Here is a 16,812-nt window from a genome sequence, read left to right on the forward strand (position 1 = left end):
CTGGCTGCCGAGATTTTTCTTAAAATCTGCAAAAATACCAGGCGAACAGAAATGCACAGAAGGTCGACGTACAATTTTTTTGCGTCCGAAAAAATTCATTGCATACCCTCACGGGGCGTCCTGGTCGGCGGCTACGCCCCAAATTTGCCCTAAAATTCCACTCAAATACCAGGCGAACAGAAATGCACAGAAGGTCGACGTACAATTTTTTTTGCGTCCGAAAAAATTCATTGCATACCCTCACGGGGCGCCCTGGTCGGCGGCTACGGCCCAAATTTGCCCTAAAATTCCACTCAAATACCAGGCGAATAGAAATGCCCAGAAGGTCGACGAGTGGGTTGAATAAAACTTTTAATTGCATAGCATTAAGGGGCAAAAATGTAACGCATTTAAATTGAGTACTGTTAAATAGCAGTTCATGTAAAAAGAGTGCTGTAAGGCGACTGGGAAATAACAGCTGCAGCTCTAGCTGCATCTAGCTAAAGAAAATTATGTTTTTTCTTTTATTTTATTTTATTTTTATTTTTTAATAAAAACTACATAATTCGAAATAAAACCGAAACATAATAGGATACAAATACTAAAATAAGCAAATAAAACTTAAATATACGTAAATAGAACTTGAGTACACACACGAAAAGTATGATATAAAGAGAGCAATGGTATTTTACCTTAATTTTTTCTGTGCTGTATTCAAATTAACAATGGCAAATTTGTCAATTTGTTAAGAACAAAGCACATAAAATTTTTATGTACATATATGTAATTAAATTCTACGTTTGTTGATAGACCAGTGTTATTTCGTGATAATCTTTGTGTTGTCTGAATACACATTAAGCTGCTATCATGTGATATAAATCGGTGTAAAAAGTTATAGGTTAGGTTATAGTTATGTATATAAATATGTATATACGATGACTGTATAAAGTACGAGAGTATATAAAGATGTGCCCACAGGTGTGCGTGTGGTATTTGTAAATAGTTTTGGAAGAATACATAAGTATGTACGTTTTCAAAGATAGTTAGAAAATATTTCGTTACAAAAGTATTTTGTGATTGCGTTCACGTGTAAGTCTATATGGTCACATTTTAGTGTTTGTTTAGAAAAGACCCCGGTCCTTCTTCAGCTTCGTTTGCTTCCACACGGGCAGCTGATCGAACTCCAAGCGGCTGATGCCGAGTGCGTGTTGAAATTCATTTGTGTTTAGGTAGAGCTCCAGACGTGTGGGCTCCACGCCCTCTGGCAGCGGACGCGCCTTCAGCACCTCAAGCGGGTATTCGGTTTGAGTCATTTGTGCGAGCATTTCACTGATGGACGTGGGTACATCAGTCCGACCATCCTGTAATACCAAGGGACACAAATATTACATAAACGAAATGTCGAAGCAGTGAATCGACTTACCTCGAGGTTAATTTCACGAATATTGTTACGCTCAGACCAATCAGGAAATAAAGCTTTGAAGGCCAACGGCTCCAGGCCTGCCCAAACAACGTAGCCCTTGGTGCCGTGGAAGGAAACCGTCTCATTATCGCCGTGCTTCGCACGCCAATAGTCGACGGCCGTTTCTAGAGCGGCTCGTCGCTCTGAGATCCAACGGTTCACACCCGCACGATTGTCATTGGTGGGGCTGCTGCGATCCTCGGAGTTGACTATAATTGAAGAATCGCATTATTGTTAATGGTTAAGGATATGGCTAATTAACAAGTTTACTCTTGATGTCCTCCAGTGGCCACCAGCCCATCCAGAGCCACAGTTCGTCCCCATCGTCTAGCAGGTAAATAGTCGGCTGGCGCGCATTGTACAGCTGCGACTGTGAGAAGGGATAAGGCGAATGCAGATTCCGGCAACGCAGCGGATCGATCAGCTCGTGTGCCTTAAATATGCCTTGTGTGCTCGATAAGTTAAAAATCCTTAGTGTGTAGTCATAGCATTTGATCGACTTCAGCAGACTACCATAATTGCGCTCCTCTCCAATGCGAAGGATCGTTTTGAAGACATCGCACTCGGCACCCTCCTCCTGTTCTTGGACTGTGACGCTTGCACAGCTGAACAAATCCTCAGGCAGCTGATGTGCTACGTGCTGTGCTGCAGCTAAGGCGACGGCACGAGTATGCTCTGCGCTCTTGCAGCCATGCCAAACGAGCACGCGTCCCTCTGAGCCTAGTATGAGGAGCATGGAGCTACGCGAACGGAGCTGGCAGGCATCGCATTGAACTTCCTTTATAAGCGATTCCTCTGGTAGATTGCCTTGTATCTGGTAGAGACGCCACGCGGCTCGCTTGGCCAGACATTGCACTTTGCGACCATGATGCTGCCAAAGCTGGCGGAAGAGTCGTACAAAGGCGGGCGACTCGTCGCCTTGCGCCACACGGATTTGGGCACCCTTTTCCTTATCCAGTTCGACGGTCAGCAGAGCAGCGGCGCCCTTCTCATTGGCACTCGAGTCCTTACCCTGCCAGGTGAAATAGACGCAGCGATCGCGGCCAACAGTGCTGCGCTTCGACACCTTGCCACTCAGTTCCCGTACCGTAACTGAAATCTGGTAAATCCATCGCACAATGTAGCTCTCCGCGGAATAGAAGTGTCCGTAGTTCTTGTGCGCCTCGGCAGCATCGAAGTTGAACTCGTGTATCTGCCATTTGTCAGTAGATTTGGTGATAATATCAAAGTGCCGCATGGTGTCGTTGTCGTAGAAGAAATTGCCACGACCCAAGTTTGCTTGCTCCAGCACAAGATTGGGTTCCTGGTAAGGCTCGCCCTTCTGCAGGACTGCGCCGTTGAGTGCGTGCACAACATGAACACCATTTGCCAAATAGTCCTTCTCGAGATCCTCGTGCTCCAGCTCCGGCCAGTCGCTGAACTTCTCCTTGAACAGCACCGTCTCCATGTTCTGCGTTATCTTCCCCAGCACGCACCACTCTGGCCGCTGAGCGCAGCGCTTAGCGTACGTGGTGCTCTCGCGCCTGCCCACAATAGACGCATAGTTGATCGGATTCAGATAGCACTGGGCAAAGTCTACGACATCGGAGGCGTCAAAGTGCTCCTGAGCGAGACGCATGGCCGCCCGCTTGTCATCTGTAGGCGCGTTCTTGCCGTTCCACACATACAGCTCGCTGCCGAAGTCAAATACAAGCACCTTGCGTGTATCCAGCATTTCAACCTTTGGTATGCAGCCCCAGTACTTGGCCAGGGGCACCAGGCCATCGTCATGGAACTCGTAAATCTTGTTCGTCTCTATCAGACTGCTCTCGAATACATCATCCTCATCCTCATGGCCGCAGTCAGCGATGGCCAACTGCTGCTGTTGCCCCTTCGACTCGCCCAGAAGCGACCAGAACTGACGCCATTGACGCTCATTGACGTATTTACCGTCGGTGAGTATTAGCTCCTGGGTGGCTGTGCAGCCCAGATCCTTGTTCTCTACTATGGCAGCGCAGATCTTTTTGCTGCGCGAGATCTCAATTACGTTGGCAAAGGAGCCCACATATCGAAAAAGATGTGCTCCAGCGACCAAAATGAAACAATCGCCACGATTCATGGATGTTGGCACGGGCGCTACCAGACGCGTCTGGACATGGGTGCGTCCCTTGACGTGCAGCAGCATCACGCGCTTGTAGGGCAGCCACATTTGCTGCAACGGCAATGATGAGGACTTCAGAGCCACCGACTTGAAGTCTTCGGTGGATGCCAGGCCTGCAATGGCTTCTGTTGCCAAGTTGCTGCGTTGTCCAACTGTCGAGGCAGAAATAGAGCAAATCAATAATTGTTAGCTTGTGGAAGATTTATCCAAAAATATCGGTGACTAACATGATTCCAGCTTGAGACGGCGCACCTCACGCTCGGCAACGCCCGTATTGAGTTCCGTATACTCCGAGCAGATGTCGCTGCGGGCTGCCAAAGTCTTTAGAGGATTGCGTGCGGCTCGCCGCCCCTTGGGACCCTGAATGTTGCGCTTGCTAACCAGGCTGTGGGAGGAGATGTAATTGAAGAGATCATCAATCAAGTGATATCTCGGAATGACTTACCGCTCAGTGGGCTTTATACTATCAAAAGCGCTTATGTCCAGCTGGGATTGCTCTTTTGTTTGGCTCTTGGGGTGGACGATGAAGAAGTTCTCGAAGGTCTCCTCATCATCGAGACGCGGCACTTGGATTCGGGCGCCCACATTTGTGGCTGCGGCCACACTCTTGTTGTTGGCCAGCTCCTTGCTCTGCTTGGCATTGTGGGGCGAGCAGCGTTCCCCATCCGACTCGGAGCTGCTGCTGTTGCTGCGACTCAGTGGCAAAGTCTCCTCAGCATTGACGCTCAAGCTGCGCTGCGTTGAGGTCGTTTTCGAACAGGTCATCACCATCATGGAGGGGCTCTTGGCCAAACCCAGCTGCGGCTGATTGGTACTGCGCACCTCCAACATTGGGCACTTTTTGGGCGCATCATTGGGCAGGCGCTCGAATTGTAGCTCAGCTGGCGATTGAGCCTTTTTCTGCAGTCGTCCAGCGACTGTGAACTTCTTAGCATCGGTTTGCTCTATAAGCATTTGAGATTAAATATCAGCTCAGATGTTGGTAGGTGGTTTTGGTGTACTTACCTATACGCTGCTTCCAATTCTCCGAGTTTGACTTGAGTTTACCCAGGCGTTCCGAAACATTGCCGCCTTCGAGGCTGGCCACGATTAGATGCGACGGCGGCAACGTCTTGTCCGATATGGAGTGGGCCAGAGAAAGTGATTCCTGTCCGAAAGAAAGCAGGTGAAAAGTGGGATTGTGAGCATCGAGTGGAAGTTAAATGTATAATTAAAAAATTGATTGGAAAAATAATATATTGGCACATAATAAAAGTTAAGTTAACAAAACGCGCACATCAAAAGTGGTCATCAAACCATTTTTGGTTGCCTTAAGTTTGCTAATTTTGTTTATTGTTGTTCCACGTTATAAGGCCGGTTATAAAGCTGGGTTACTCCCAGTTAATGACATGACTCACGAGCGCCCCTTATAAGTTAGTTGGTTAGCTAATCATTTTGTGGTCTGTCAACAGCTGTAAATAAGTTAAAAGCCATTTACCAGTTTTACTTTTTGCATTATGAACGCCTTATAAACAACACGGGCACGGCACACCTCAGAGCCAAGTGCGCAGCCCTTAGTCAGAGCAAGAGAATTGGCTAAATTCAACAATTTAAAGCGCAATCCAATATGTGCTCAGCGCACCAGGGAATGTGTGACTGAGCTACCTGGATGCGAGCAACTGCGCAGCGGAAGGTGAGACTCAGGCAATGATAACCGCACATTAGAACACAGCGAGAGGCAGGCAGAGAGAGAGAGAGAATGAGTAGCGTGCAAGTTGAGATAAGATAAGAGACACCTCTCATATAATAGAATCACTTGAAGAGAGAGTGAAATATGTAGTTAGCGGGAAACAGACGGAAAGAACATATTGTTTAGATTTGTTTGGTTTAGAATCTTAGCCGCAAATTAAGTGTAAAAATATGTACACATCATTTAAGTAATTTGTACTATAATGAATATATGTTTAGAATCTATATTCCACACCTTGGTACCAATCAGTCGGTAAAGGTTATCAGATACTGTCGCTTTATTGACAGCACATTATAGAAACTGTTAATTACATGTGATTAAATTAACAACCGCTTTGTTATTGTCAGATATCAGCGAATTCTCTTTCGTATTCACAACAAAACTTTGGAATTCTCCTGAAGTCGGTAGCATGCGTCATTAGCAAAGTGCGCGGCCCGTGCCACACACTCTTCCCCAACATATTAAGTCCAGAATACAGTCTACGATGAATCATGGGCATTCGATTTGATAAGCCATATTAAAAAATGGGTAAAATCTACCTATGCAGTAAATTAATAAAAACAATGGCGAACATATATATAATTAAGTTTTGCACGTTAGGTTACTATAAAAAAATATATTTCAATTTATTATTTTCACTTAACGGCTACTTTTGTTGAGTACATTCAGATTTGCTTCCCGAATATGAACTGATTTATCTAACTGTTGCGGTCGCTTAGCAAACTTCGCTTTGAGAGAGTTTGAGTCAAAATTGAGTGAAGTTTGAGCTGCGTCAGCAATTATGCGTGGGATAGTACTCTGATGGGAACATTGACAGTGGCGTGATATTTAGGGTGAATTGTTTATGTCTACCAAAGGGGGACAGTTTGATCTTGACCAATGTCGATGTTATCACCAGGCTCTTTGTTTACAATATTAGAAATGTTTATAATTGTGCTTATGCTTATGTGCTAAGTTATGTTAAAGGGTGGGTGCGACTATGGATATGTCACTCCCCCAACCATTAGAAAAGTGCCTGTCCTCAGGTGTTTAAGTTTGGATATAGTGTAACATTTTCTTCTTTTACAATTGGTATATCTCCTATTATTGTAGGTGTTTCTTCTACTTTGGGTTTTTTATATTTTATAATTAATTTCTTAGGTATGCTTTTGAACTTATATGTCAAATACAGTGTTAAACTTATTAATATGATTACAAATATGGTTATTGTAATTATCTGGAATACATTGTTAAATTTTGTATGTGCATTTATAATTTGTTTCGTTTGTACAAACGAAAGTGGTTCTAATTTTATAACATCATTGCTTACGTAAATGCTTTGAGTATAATCTAACATATTGTTTGAAATTGAAATTTCATTAATTTGCAATGAACAATTAAAGATTTTTATTATATTGTTTCCTTCTATTGTTATTTCGTTATTTATACAATTATGGTTTAATATAGTTTTTGGTAAATTCCAAGTTAAAATTATATTTGGTTCTATGTAGTTGATTTGAAAATTTTGCAAAATTTTAGTATAACTACATTCTGATGTTATTTGGTTTAAAATTCCTGTTAAACATTCATTATTAATTAATTTTTTTGTTTCTCTGCTATAAACTTTTTTATCTTGGGTAAAATATTTTTCATGAGCTATTTCTGTCAAAATATTATTATTTTCATCCGGGTATGGAATTATTTCGAATACCGGGCTTTTTATTATTTCTCGAGGAATATGGGATATTATCAGTATTTCGTTTGTATCTGATTTAAACCAAGTGGAAGTTTTTGTATTCAACAATTTCTCAGAATTAACATGCAACAAATAGTCATGTTTTAGTAATTTTGGGTTAAAAATTCCTAATCTTGTGAGCTGCATTCCCATCTCAATGTCTTCTATATATTCTGTAAAGTGTTGTAAGTTAAATATAAGGATATCTAATTTCTTTCCTTTTTGTTTCTCTTGATCTAGTTCGTTCATGATTTCTATTCCTTTGTTTATAGCTTCTATTATATAATTTAATTCGTTAACCTGGACGCTGTTTTCTGCTAAGTTGCTTATTTTTTGTTCAATTTCTGCTTTGTCTTCTTGATCTAATGTTCCAAATAAGTATTTATATGCTGTTCCTACTATGTTAACTAAACCTCTTTTGCTGCGTTTGGCTATTTTTAAGCCGTTTATTTCTCTGTTTAATTTTTCTACTAGGTATTCGATTTGTATAAGGTTATTGAATTCTTTACTTTGTTCAATTAAATTGTTAAAAGTTTCTTCGGTTTTTGTTATATTAACCGTTAAACAGTGGAATTCGTAATCTGTCGGAATGTCTATGGTTCCTGTTTTAAATATGAGATATCCGTTATGGGCTTTGATAGGATTAATTTCAATACTCTGTGCATTTATATAGTTTACAGTTATTGATAGTAATATTATAATAATTAATTTAAGCTGGTGCTTGTATGTTTTGATCGCTGTCTGTTGTTGACCTGTAATTGTTATATTTGCTTTGATTAGTCTTCTTTTTCTTTTTGAATTTGGTTTTGTAATGTGTTATTTTCCTGCCTCTGTTAGTTTCCTCAAAATGTTTGTCGTCGATTTGTCTTAGTTCTCCTGTTTTCTTGAACGGGGTTGTCGTCTTTGATTTAACTAACGGTGAGTGTTTGTATCTAGTGTCAATTTCATAATTTGTTCGTTTTTTGTTGAGATTATTTATTAGTTTTTCTTTATTAGCTTGAGTGTCATACTCTGGTGTACCTGCATATATGAATATGTCCGCTGGTGTTCTGTTAGTCGTTTTGTGCTTTGTTTTATGATTGTACGTGTAGAGTATAGTTTCAAATTTTGTAAGTTTATTTTCGACGTCTGAGTCGCTGTTAATGATTCTTAGTTTTTCGTTAACTGTCTTATGAAATCGTTCTACGTCGGATATACCATTTTTACTAGTGGTTATATTAATATTTACTGCTTCTGATTTTAGCCATAATTGTAAAGCTGTGCACATAAAAGCTGAGTCTTTGTCTGCCTTTATTTCGATGGGTTTACCCATTTGGTTGAACACTTGTAATATAGCTCGTTTGGTTTCTAGCCAGTCTCTACTTTTTATTTCTATTAATGATGCAAATTTTGAATAGATATCAATGCAAGATAAAAATTGTTTATCTCCTACTATGTAAAAATCCATTACATATTTTTCTCGGATATTAGCGATTTCCGGAGTTATTTCGAAAGTTAATTTTGTATCTCTGTGTTCTGTTTTTGCGATGTTGCAAATCTCACATTCATTTATTAGATTTTGAATTAAATTTTGATAATCTGGGAAATAGTGGGTTGCTTTGAACCAATTAATAGTTTTTTCAATTCCTGGATGTAATAATTCTTTGTGCTTTTTTAATATTAATTCTTTGAATTCTGCGTATGTTTGAAGGTCTATTAATTTTGTACTAGTTTTCATTGCCTTTGTTGAATTATTTGGACTTATTATTTCTAAGTAGGCTTCTTGAAAAATTGGAAAATCTGCTTCGTTGTGGAAGTATAGCACACTTTTCTTTGTGCATAAGTATTCTGTTATTAATTCTTTGGCATGCGTATTAGTCATGTCTTTGTACGTAATTTTTATGTTGGTTTTGTGAAAGTAATTCGTAACTTTTGTTTCGTTCTCGGTTCCTTTTTCAAATTCTATTTGTCGATTATAATAATTAAGTGGTCTTTCTGTGATTTGTAAATGGTTACTGTTGTCTTCTTGAGCACTATGTATTGTTGCTCTTGTGCTAATTGTATCTTCGCCTAAGAAGTTTTCGTTTAATTGAATTCTGGACAGAGCATCTGCCACATAATTTTCTTTTCCTGGGACGTATTTAATTTGGAAATCAAACTCATTTAGCTTGATCTTCCACCTTTGTAATTTCATGTTAGGTTCTTTCATATTATTTAACCAGACGAGTGGTCTGTGATCACTAAGGATTTGAAATTGTCGACCAAAGAGATAGGACCTAAAGTATTTAGTGGCCCAAACGATTGCTAATAATTCTTTTTCAATCGTTGAATAATTTAACTCATGCTCGTTGAGAGTTCTACTTGCATAGCATATAGGCTTATGCTCTTGCGAAAGGACGGCCCCTATTGCCATATTACTCGCGTCTGTAGTTAATGAAAATGGTTTTTCGAAGTTAGGGTATATTAAAATTGGGTCGGATGTTATGAGTACTTTTAGCTTTTCAAACGCTAGTTCGTAGTCTCTGTCTTTTATATTGATTTTTGCTCCCTTTTTTAATTTAAGTGTTAATGGTTTTACTATATTAGCGAAATTTGGTATAAATTTCCTATAGAAACCACATAATCCTAGAAATGATTTAATTTCTTTTGGGGTTTTTGGAATTGGGAATTTGACAATTGCTTGTATCTTGTTGGGATTTGGTTTTATACCCTCAGTTGTGATGATGTGACCGAGAAATTCAGTTTCTTTTCTCATAAACTCGCATTTATCCAACTGTAGTTTTAAGTTAGCTTCTCTAAGCTTCTTAAATACCTTTTGTAGCGACAAAATGTGTTCCTCCAATGAAGTGGAAAAAATAATAATGTCGTCTAAGTAGACCAGACAATCCTTAAAAATTAAATCTTCTAAGAGATTGTTCATACAACGTTGGAACGTTGCAGGTGCATTCTTAAGACCAAATGGCATGCGAGTGTACTCGTAATGGCCATGTTTAGTCGAAAATGCGGTCTTGGGTATTGAACCAGGATCCATTTGGATTTGGTGAAAGCCTTTGGCTAGATCAATGGTTGTGAAATATTGACATTTTCCAAGTTTGTCTAATATTTCATCCATGATCGGGATAGGGTATTTATCATTAATAGTTAGTTCATTGAGATTGCGGTAATCTATGACTAACCGGAATTTTTGCTTTCCAGATGCATCGTTTTTCTTTGGAACGATTATTACTGGTGAGCAGTAAGGGGATTTGGATTTACGTATGATATTTTGTTTTATCATATCGCTTATTTGTTTATTTACTTCCTCATCGTATATTTGAGGATATTTGTATGGACGCTTGTAAATTGGGTCCTCATGTTTTGTTAGAATTTTGTGTTTAATTGTACTAGTGAAAGTCAAATTGTCACCTTCATGGTACTGGATATCACGAAATTCATGTAAAACTTTTTTTATTTTTTCTTTTTCTTCTGAGTTTAGGTGCTCTAGCCTAAACTCATTGTTTTCTATTAATTCATTATTTATAGCGAAGTTAAATGGTCTGTCCTCTGTTGAGGGTGGATCAAGGCACTCTTGTGCGGTCATGTCCTCTTCGACCTCTTCGTCGTTATATCTAAAACAAAAGTTAAATTCTCCTAAGGTTACGGATCCTTGTGCATAGTCTATTTTTGCTTGACATGCCTCAAGGTATTCTCTCCCAATCAGAACATCATAATGCTCTGAGAAGTCGTGAATATAGAATTTTTGTTTGCTCGGACAAATTTTGCTTGCTCCTAATCGTATACTTTGTTTTAATTCAATAACACCATTTATGGTGTGAACCTTTAATGTTTCGTTGTAAACTGGAAAATTTAAGCGGTTAGTTTTCATTAGATTAATGGTTGAACCTGTGTCGATGACACATTTTAGAACTTCGTCATTCATAATCAATTTTATGAATGGATTTCTTCTGTTTGTTCCGAGGCTTGCTGATGAAAATTTTCGGATGTATCCATTTTCATCTGCCCACTGTTACTATCTCTTTGACGTTTAGTCGGAGGGTTTGGTGCATTCAAGCGTGAATGGGACTGATTTTGGTAGTTTAAGGGATTTTGGTATCTACCTTGACTTAATTTCTGTTGGAACTCGTGGTGAGCTTTCTGATTGTCTTCGGACTTATTGTGCTGTTTATTTTGTGCGTGATAACTCTGATTTGTGTTGGAATAACCACTTGAAATGGTGGTTGGGTTAGCATTTTGCTGATAATTTCCCATGTTCCTACGATTGTTATTTGGATTTCCCTGAACATTATTATTTTTAGGTTTTTCAGTAAAGCTATTTTCATATAATCCCTCTCTTTGAGCTACTTGCTTTAGTTTTTGTGTCGACGTAATGTCGTGTCTGGCTAACATCATGAAAAGCCTATCTGGTAATTTTTTTGTAATAACATCTTTGATTGTGTTATTCATAGCATTTGTATAAAGGGTTGTATTGCTAGGTATATTTTCTAGTGCTAACTTATTTAATATAACAAAAGATTTATTCTCGAGCTCCTCGATGAACTTACGGACGTTTCCTTGGTAATTCGTGTTGTATAAGCGTCGAAGGAGTTCTTCAAATGGTGTCTGCACTTTGTATTCTTCAATCAATGCGTTTCTCAGCTCCTGCCAAGTGTTGGCTGCTGTCCTTTGTGATATTCTCTGAGCATCTCCTGTGACTTGCAATTCGATGGCTCCGTATAAGATGCTATGTTGTCTAACATCTCGGGTTGGATACAGGTGTAGGATGTAATCTATCCTTTTAATGAAGGCGTTTAGTTGATCCGTTGATCCGTCAAAGCTTGGCACCTGTCTAAGTTGTGAAAGGGCCTGGTTGAGGTGTTGTTCTGATAATTCCATTGTCATCTTGGTGTAATACACTTTTTTTTGAATAGTTTTGAGTTTGTAGGTTTGAACTTTATTGTTCTTTGATTTTGCACTTTTATTTTAGGTTAAAGTTTGTGATGGATTATTGGTTAAATGTTTTTTTTTTTTTGTGTGTGTGTCTTAAAAAGACTCAGTAATAACGTATTGCAGGGATCAAACGATATGCAAAGCCAGTCGTTATTAACTGTAGTAGCTTTATTGCCCAAAGGGTCAATATTATTAAGCTACTAATGACCCGAAGGTTCTTGTGCGGATACGTATTCGAGAAAATTTTTATTACACTCCGACAACACTTTCGGTCGCGATTGTGCGTTAGATCTGGGAATTAATTATCCTTTAGCGATCTTTAATTTTTCCCGACGTATCCTACCGGCTGCGCCAATTAAGTTTTGCACGTTAGGTTACTATAAAAAAATATATTTCAATTTATTATTTTCACTTAACGGCTACTTTTGTTGAGTACATTCAGATTTGCTTCCCGAATATGAACTGATTTATCTAACTGTTGCGGTCGCTTAGCAAACTTCGCTTTGAGAGAGTTTGAGTCAAAATTGAGTGAAGTTTGAGCTGCGTCAGCAATTATGCGTGGGATAGTACTCTGATGGGAACATTGACAGTGGCGTGATATTTAGGGTGAATTGTTTATGTCTACCAAAGGGGGACAGTTTGATCTTGACCAATGTCGATGTTATCACCAGGCTCTTTGTTTACAATATTAGAAATGTTTATAATTGTGCTTATGCTTATGTGCTAAGTTATGTTAAAGGGTGGGTGCGACTATGGATATGTCACTATATATATATATATATATATATATATATATATATATATATATATATATATATATATGTATATGAATGTTTGTCAACCAAATTTATGCAAGTTATTAAATTTCCATCGATGCCCGAGCTTAAAAGCTATGATAACTTAAATAAATAAATTTAATAGCAAGTGTTTCTTCCATACGAGACATGCTTATTTTTATTAGGTAGCAGAAGCGAGCTCTGCGATGGGCTTCTAGATGGAGTATAAGTGCGACTTTTCCATTGTCACACATAGTTTTATGAGAGATACAATGCACTTAGACTAGCTGCAAGTACAACCAACTTTTCAAAAGGTCCCAAAGATCAACTTAATTAATGCACAAAGGGCAAATGCTCGTCAAATAGATGGTTGGGTGGTCGGGTATATTCATTAATCATAACAACAACAAAAACCAATTGTAATTGAAAATTTTCAATTGCGCTTTCATTGTTGTCCAATTGCTGTCAATAATTTTATTTAATGTGTTGGCCTGGTGGTAGCCGTGGCCCACGCAAAGCGCCACTTGAGCTGATTCCAACAGGTTGCCAAAATGTTTACCCAAATTTGGGAAATAGCCAAAAATCTACATGTTAATAACGCTATTTGTTGTTTTTATTGGAAGTGTCCAAAGGGGCCAGGTGGGCGCCACATTTCAATGTCAACTAGACTCTTAGTTTGAAGATGTCTTGGCAAAAATGACAAATATGTAAAATTTTAAAGTTAATCAAGCGCAATTCCCTCTTTAGAGTTTCCAGTTGACAAGGGTCTTTAACGTGCGGCTTCCCAAAAAATTATATAAATATATATATATTATAAATATTTATAGTAAATATTATATATAGTTAAGAAATATATTTATATATAGTTAAGAAAGTGCGCATCGATTTGTGTTGCCGAAGATTGAATACCCTTATGTAAGTGCTATATACTCAAAGAAATAATTTAATAAGCCAGATGTTTTGCCAAAATAAACTTAAGGAAACATTAGTTCCAACTGTTATTCTCGGTAGGGGTAAAAAAAATTCTTTAAGCATTATTACTTTTTATCAGAAAAAATTGTTTAAACAAATTGATAAAACAGCTGTACACAGAAACGTAAAAGCCAAATGGAAAGCTAAAATTGTATATATATTCTGTTTTATTTTTTTGCCAGCTGTCAAATATAAATTAAAGAAATTATTGTTTTTGTTGTAGACAATTTATTAATACGTTTATAGTACGCGTATTTTGTAGTTTATAGTCTATGAAGGTAATACCACATCATTCAATATAATTACATTGTAAGTACTTTAAATATTTTAGTACTTTGCTGTTTTAGATTTTCCTTGTGTAATTAAATTACTTTTAATATTACAGCTGAGAACTGAGAAAGGAGATAGAACCAGTTTAAAGTCTAAAAGGATAACTAAATTAGCTCATTTGTAATATAAAGCGATATTCATTAATAATAATTTTATTGATAACGAAACCAACAACTGTTGTGCAAAGTGCTTTTAATCTGTTTAAGTTTTCCTCAATTAAACAAACAAAATGCAACTGGAAAAGGGCGGGTCAATCAGGAAAGAGGCAACAGGCAAAGAGGCATATATCGCATAATGATTACATCTACGAAGCTGACTTGAGTCGGACTCGAATCTGTGAGTCACAAAGCCAAGTGTCGAGTGAGGAGAGGTAATGGGGGAGGAAGAGTTCGGGCTGGAAGACTTCTGAGTTCGTACATGGCACGATTAACCGACCAACTGAACAGCTTTTTGGATGTCAGTTCATGCATTCACTTGGATCTCTGAGAGATTGACAATCACGCAGCTGCTGCTCAACTGTTGCCCATCTGAAGGAGGGTCGTCTCGTTCACAAATGGCGCTTCGTGCTCCTCGTTGAGCAGATCTGTGATGGAGTAAGCGGACAGAGGCCGTGAGAACCTACGCTCGGAGAGTATATCGTCGATGCAGGTGATGGGCGCCAGACTGTTGCAGTCCGCAGGCTCCTCAGCGCTGCGTGCTATGGCCTGAAAAATGTCCTCCATGCTGGACTTGAGCCAAAGTGCTGGCGGCTGGCGCAGCCGCAACGGCGACGTGGGCTCTGGCGAGCTGGACAGCGGTGATGCAGTCGATGGCGTGGCTGAGGTGCCGCACGTACGTCTCAGAGCCGGCAGAGGCATCGCCATAGGTTCCCAATCGCAGACCTTTGGCCGTTTATGTTCAGCTTGTTGCTGCTCCTCCTCCAGCTCCTGCCACAGTTGCATGGCTTGCTCGATGTGCTGCAGCTGCGCCGTCAGCTGCGTGGCAATGCTTCCCGTGCGCGAGGCGCACGGCGTCGACTCGCCGGACTCCTCGCTCGCGCCAAACATCCGGATCTCCGGCGTGACGCGGCTCACCTGCCGCGTCGCATTGCCCGACTCGAACATGCGCGCAATCTTGGTCACATTGTTGCGCTTTACAGTGGGCGCTGCTGGCTGCTCCGTCCTCTGCGGCTGATGTCGTTTCGGATAGACGCGCGTTACGGGTTTGCGCTGCTTTTGCTTGGCAGGCAGTGCTTGGGCATGGATGTGGCAGCACAGCTCAGGGCCGTAGCAGCGGTGGAATTTATGACGATTTGCCTCGAAGTCTGCGTCCGCGTAGCGCTTTATCCGCATCATCGACTTGGGCAGCAGCGTAAGCAGCACATAGGCCACGAGCAGGTAGGGCAGATGACTCAGCCATTGCCCGGCTGTCTCCAGATACAACTGGTAGTCCGTCATTGTTGTTGTTATAGCTGAAATTGGCTTTCGATTTTGCAGTGTGTGTTTCAGTTCGCACAAAAGTGTTGGTTGGTTTTTTACGCTTTGCTGCTACCGTTTTGCAGTCTTCGATAAGATTTACCATGACATCATTGAGCACTTTATGAAGGATTGCGGGAAAGAAATTATATACGATATGTCCTTTCTCTTTCCCACACACACTCGCAACACACACCTTTCGTTAAGTGCTTTCAGTTCTGATAGCAATCAGCCGCACAGCTTGTTCCAATATTTATGCACATATAAAAAATATATTCAAACGCATTTTTATCTTTGTCTGTCATTTAATATCTTCACAAGGCTGTGTTTCATTAATTTTTTACAATGTTTAAATATATTTTGTTGATTTCGTATTTATTTTGATTTTGTTTTCAGGCGCGTTTTGCATTCCGACGCACCCAGCGGTCGTTCTCTTCGGCTCCCCGTCTTAAACTTAACTGAACGACGACGAGCGCAATTTTCAATAAATTGTGCGGCTCTCAACGGACTTTGCTACATATCTATTCGCTTGGCGCTCCCACTCTCACACTGTGCCGCTCTCTCGCGTTCGAAGAGTTTCAGTGACTGAGGCGTCGGCTGCACTTGCGCCCTTTAGGTTAAATTATCATTATAGTTGTTGTTGTTTTCAAACAACTGCGATCAAATTGGAGCGTCTTTTTTGTTGGCATTTTATAGGGCACTTCGTGATTGCATATTGTATGTCCAATTAGAGTGTAATATTAGATAAGAATATTAAAAAATATATATTTTTTTGTCGATACGTTCCCGTGCGCGGCAGTTTAAGATCAGTTCCTTTATATGTAAGGAATGCAGTTTGAAATCTAGATTTGGCATTTACTAGAAATCACTGATGATATAGCATTCAACATTTTTGTAATCTCTGCGTTTTTATGTCTGTGATTTGTACACAGCATTTGCGATGAGAAATCTTGTATTTATTTTTAAAACATTACGTGGGTTAAAATTTGTAATAGTCACAGACTGCGGCCAGGCGTGAATAGGCTACATAAGAAAGTTCTCAAAGGTGAGTGTATGTACGTGAGTGTATGTGAGCGCAACGATTTGCCTTGAAACACATTTTCTTAAATATGTATTTTAAAATTCGGCGTAAAATGTGTCATATTCACCACCAAAGAAAAGTCAAATGGCAGAAAGCATAAATATATTTATTTGGTTTTATGTAACTCGCTTCCTGCTGCGCCGCATTTGGCAGTCTATGCAACTTATTCGCAGTCAGGGAACTAACTACTTCGCGTTACTTTTTATGCAATCGGAGCGAATGGGGCGTGTGAGAAAGAGAGAGGTAGACGCGTCAATTTTGATTTGCTGA

At 39.6% G+C, this 16,812-nt stretch overlaps 2 protein-coding genes across 12 annotated transcripts in view; both read right to left on the reverse strand.

The window, feature by feature from the left end:
- Positions 1-936: 936 nt before the first annotated feature.
- The window catches only part of Svil (Supervillin), a 125,829-nt gene continuing 109,953 nt past the window's right edge, over positions 937-16,812 (reverse strand). For 9 of the 11 annotated variants that reach the window (XM_032435595.2, XM_032435594.2, XM_070208506.1 and 6 more), the window contains 6 exons: positions 4,587-4,728; positions 4,027-4,525; positions 3,809-3,966; positions 1,712-3,733; positions 1,403-1,650; positions 937-1,340 (listed from right to left, as the gene is read on the reverse strand). In XM_032435595.2, coding sequence (XP_032291486.1) covers positions 1,101-1,340; positions 1,403-1,650; positions 1,712-3,733; positions 3,809-3,966; positions 4,027-4,525; positions 4,587-4,728 — 3,309 coding nt within the window. In that variant the 3' untranslated portion in view covers positions 937-1,100. Of the gene's footprint in view, positions 1,341-1,402; positions 1,651-1,711; positions 3,734-3,808; positions 3,967-4,026; positions 4,526-4,586; positions 4,729-5,058; positions 5,215-16,812 lie in introns of those variants that run through there. The other 2 variants (XM_032435602.2, XR_004303844.2) reach the window with 2 other exon arrangements.
- Positions 13,887-15,927, reverse strand: LOC6636816 (uncharacterized). Its single transcript, XM_002060262.4, has one exon. It carries the CDS (start codon positions 15,441-15,443, stop codon positions 14,520-14,522), a length of 924 nt encoding a protein of 307 aa, XP_002060298.1. The 5' UTR covers positions 15,444-15,927; the 3' UTR covers positions 13,887-14,519.

Source organism: Drosophila virilis, chromosome 3 (genome assembly GCF_030788295.1).
Source record: "Drosophila virilis strain 15010-1051.87 chromosome 3, Dvir_AGI_RSII-ME, whole genome shotgun sequence".
In the NCBI taxonomy this organism is placed as follows: Eukaryota; Metazoa; Arthropoda; class Insecta; order Diptera; family Drosophilidae; genus Drosophila; species Drosophila virilis.